Below are 3,293 nucleotides of genomic sequence, written 5' to 3'. Positions count from 1 at the left end.
CACACATATGCACACAAATAAATGCAAAACAAATTGTAAAACATTAGAAAATTCCTAGGATTTGAAACTTCCCACCCCTAAGTACTTGTAGTTTGTAAAAAATGATGTACCTACCTACCTTGCAGCCTTCACTGTGCCCTCTGCTGGTGGCTTTCTTCTCCAGATAATTTCTTCTTCACCTCCCCAGAGTGTCTCCACCTGGCAGATTTGCATTGCCTGTCTTGCCCTCCCAGTAGCACAATCACCATCTGGTGTTATGATGCATATTGATTTGTTGTCTAGAGTGGCATTATATGCTAGAGCTTTTCATGATGGTAGAATGTTCTAGATCTGTCCCGTCCAATATGGCAGCCACCAACTACATGGGCTGTTTAACCCTTGAAACAGTACAGTGAGGAACTGAGCTTTTCTTTCAATTAAAAAAAAAAATGTGTATGAGTGTTTTGCCTGCATGTATGTAAGTGCACCTCCATCATGCAATACCCAGGGAGGTCAGAAGAGGGTGTTGGATCCCCTGGAACTGGAGTTATGGATGGTTGTTAGCTGCCATGTGTGTGCTAAGGATTGAACCCAGGTCCTCTGCAAGAGCAGCCAGTGCTCTTAACCACCAAGCCATCATTCTAGCCCCTACTTATAAATTTAAACAAAACAGCCATATGTGGTTAACAGCCACTATATTGGGCAGTAAAGAACATTTTGCCACCACAAAAGGTTTAAGGTCCTGTTAGGCAGTGTGGCCCTAGGATTCCCGCTCTTCCAGGGAATGGAACTAACTTGGCAATATTCTCAGGATCTAGCACTAGGCCTGGCAGAGGAAAGATGTGGTAAGGGGTTTGCTGAATGAATGCTTGCAAGGATTCCACAAGGCAGTCATCTTGGTGCTCCATCCTTGGGCACTCCTCAATCTAAAGTTCAAGGGCTTCTCGCTTCCTTGACATCTTCCTGAGATCCAGTAATGACCCTTCCTGCCTTGAACCCAAGTGTAGAGCAAGCTTGGAAGATCTTGATTCACCCATCCCCAGACCTCCACAGACAGCCTCATTCATGTGTTTCACGAACTCACATTTATTCACAGACAGACAAAGGAACGGGGATAGACCTTTGCTCACTGGGAACCCCAGAACTGGGTCTGGCAGCTCCAGAGAAGCCATGGCAGGTCCAGTGTTTGTAATGGAGGACTGGCAGGCTGGGGCAAACCCACCAGTCTGTAGCCCTCTGACCAAGCGTCCTCCGCCTTATCCTGCTTTACTTAAGACATGTGTTGGGGTGAGCAGTTCCTAACCAGCATCAGGGGTCTAGGGATGGGTAACGGGGAAGGTGGGTGGCCCAGGGCCTCCTCTCCTTAGCGTCAAGGGCTTGAGTTATAGGCAGAGGAGGCGCCTCTCCTTCAACTTCCCTCCTCCTACGGGGAGCTCATCTGGAGGGGCAGAGGGCGGGTGTGAGGGTCAGGAGGCCAGGCCCCCCAACCCTCGTAGGTGGGCCTTGCTATCCACCTCTTCATCCTCCATCTCGAAGGCTGAGTGGTCTTGACTGTCAAAACAGGAGGCGCTGAGGAAGACAGGAGGAGCCGGTGGGGCCTGGGGTGGGGTCCCAGGGGAGGGTGGCTCTTCTTTGATGTGTGCGACGGACAAGGGGAGCCCTTCTGCCTCCTGCTTCAGCGGCGGGGTCTGGGGTGACTGAGCCTGGGCCTGGATAGCCTGCAGGGCGGCAGCCCTCTCCAGCTCCGCGCGTTCCAGCTCCGCCCGGTGGCAGCGCTGATGGCGCAGCAGGCTGTAGGCGCGGGAGAAGCGCCGTGGGCAGCGAGGGCATGGATGCGGGGCGGGACCGCCGGCGTGGACTTGAGCGTGGCGGGCCAGGTCTGCCAGTCGCTTAAATTCCCGTTGGCAGCGAACACACTGGAAAGGGCGTGCCCCGGAGTGGGTGACCCCGTGTTGGCGCAGGTGTGCCCGGCGTCGGAAACCTTTGCCACACTCGGGGCACCAGAAGCGTGGCTCCCCCGCTGGGGGTCGGGCTGGGGTGGCATCTCCTCCATTCTGCCCTCCTTCTCCACCTTCTGGGGCACCTCCACATTCTGCCCCTTCGCCCCCCTCGGACCCTTTCCCTGAGTTCCGTCCACCCGAGGCTCTGTCGTCCTGCTTGCCTGCCCCGGGCAGCGGGGCCAGCAGGCTGAGCGGGCCGTGGACACGGCGATGCTGGCGGAGGTAGGAGGCCAGGCGGAAGGCCAGGCCGCAGTCTGGACACACAAAAGGCCGGTCGGTGGAGTGGACCAGCCGGTGCCGCGACAGGGACCAGGGCCTGGCAAAAGCCTTGAGGCAGATGGAGCATTGGTGCCGCTTGGGGCGCGGCGGGGGCCCCCCTTCACCCTCCTGTTCGCCCTCGGGGCGCAGGCACGGGTGCGCTTTGAGCTCCCCCTTGGTGGCAAAGGCTTCGCGGCAGCGGAGACACAGCAGCGTCCAGTCGGCCTGGAGCAGAACCTGCTTCTCCTCCTGCCGCCCGGCGGCTAGGGCCAGCTCTGCCCGCAACTCGGCCGCCCCGGCCTCCGCCTCCTCCGCCTCCGATTCCCTCGGCTCGGTGCTCGCCGGGGTCACCGTCGGGGCGGGCTCCCCGGTGGGCCACGTCTCGGGCCACGCCGCCACCTCCGGCTCCGCTGCCTCAGCCACCGGCGCGCCGGGCTGCTCCACGCCGTCGTCCTGCGAGCCCTGGCTGGACTCGGGCTCCTCTTTCACTGCCCTCTCGGTGGCCAGCTCCACCTCGCCCCCCGCGTGCTCCTGGGCCAGGTGGCGCCTGAGCTGGGCGGGCTCAGGGAAGGTGCGTGGGCAGGCAGCACAGCGCAGTGGGGGCTGCGGCCCGTGGCCACGCAGGTGGCGCGACAGGTGCGCAGGCCGGCGGAAGGCCTTGGGGCACAGGGGGCAGGCGTGGGGCCGGAGGCCCGAGTGACTCAGCCGGTGCCGAGAGAGGTAGTAGGGGAAACGGAAGAGGCGGCCGCACGTGGGGCAGGGCAGAGGTGCCCGGGGGGCTCCAGCACCCCCCCTGCCGCGGCCACGGCCTCGACCACGGCCTCGGCCACGGCCACGGCCTCGGCCACGGTGAGGCGGGCTGCCCTGGGCAGGTGGAGGGGGCTGCGGATCCATGCCTGCGGAGAGAAAGGGGAGAGGCGGGGTGGGGGAAGAAATGAAGGACGCGGGTGTGGCAGAGAGAGACGCAGGGAGGCAGGTGCTCAGTCCGGGACAGGACACAGAGGACCGGAGACACACAGCACAGAGTCACAGAGTAGGAAGGGGGAGGGGAGAGAG

The 3,293-nt window shown here is 61.0% G+C and overlaps 1 protein-coding gene across 1 annotated transcript in view; it reads right to left on the bottom strand.

The window, feature by feature from the left end:
• Window positions 1-1,051: 1,051 nt before the first annotated feature.
• The window catches only part of Znf579 (zinc finger protein 579), a 6,011-nt gene continuing 3,769 nt past the window's right edge, over window positions 1,052-3,293 (bottom strand). The window contains exon 2 of the mRNA XM_008846647.3: window positions 1,052-3,133. Within this exon, the coding sequence (XP_008844869.1) occupies window positions 1,446-3,131 (1,686 nt within the window). The 5' untranslated portion in view covers window positions 3,132-3,133 and the 3' untranslated portion in view covers window positions 1,052-1,445. The remainder of the gene's footprint in view (window positions 3,134-3,293) is intronic.

Source organism: Nannospalax galili, unplaced genomic scaffold (assembly GCF_000622305.1).
Source record: "Nannospalax galili isolate Female #2095 unplaced genomic scaffold, S.galili_v1.0 scaffold842, whole genome shotgun sequence".
Lineage (NCBI taxonomy): Eukaryota > Metazoa > Chordata > Mammalia > Rodentia > Spalacidae > Nannospalax > Nannospalax galili.
The sequence above is the reverse complement of the archived record's forward strand: the minus strand, read 5'-3'. Positions and strand labels throughout refer to the sequence as shown.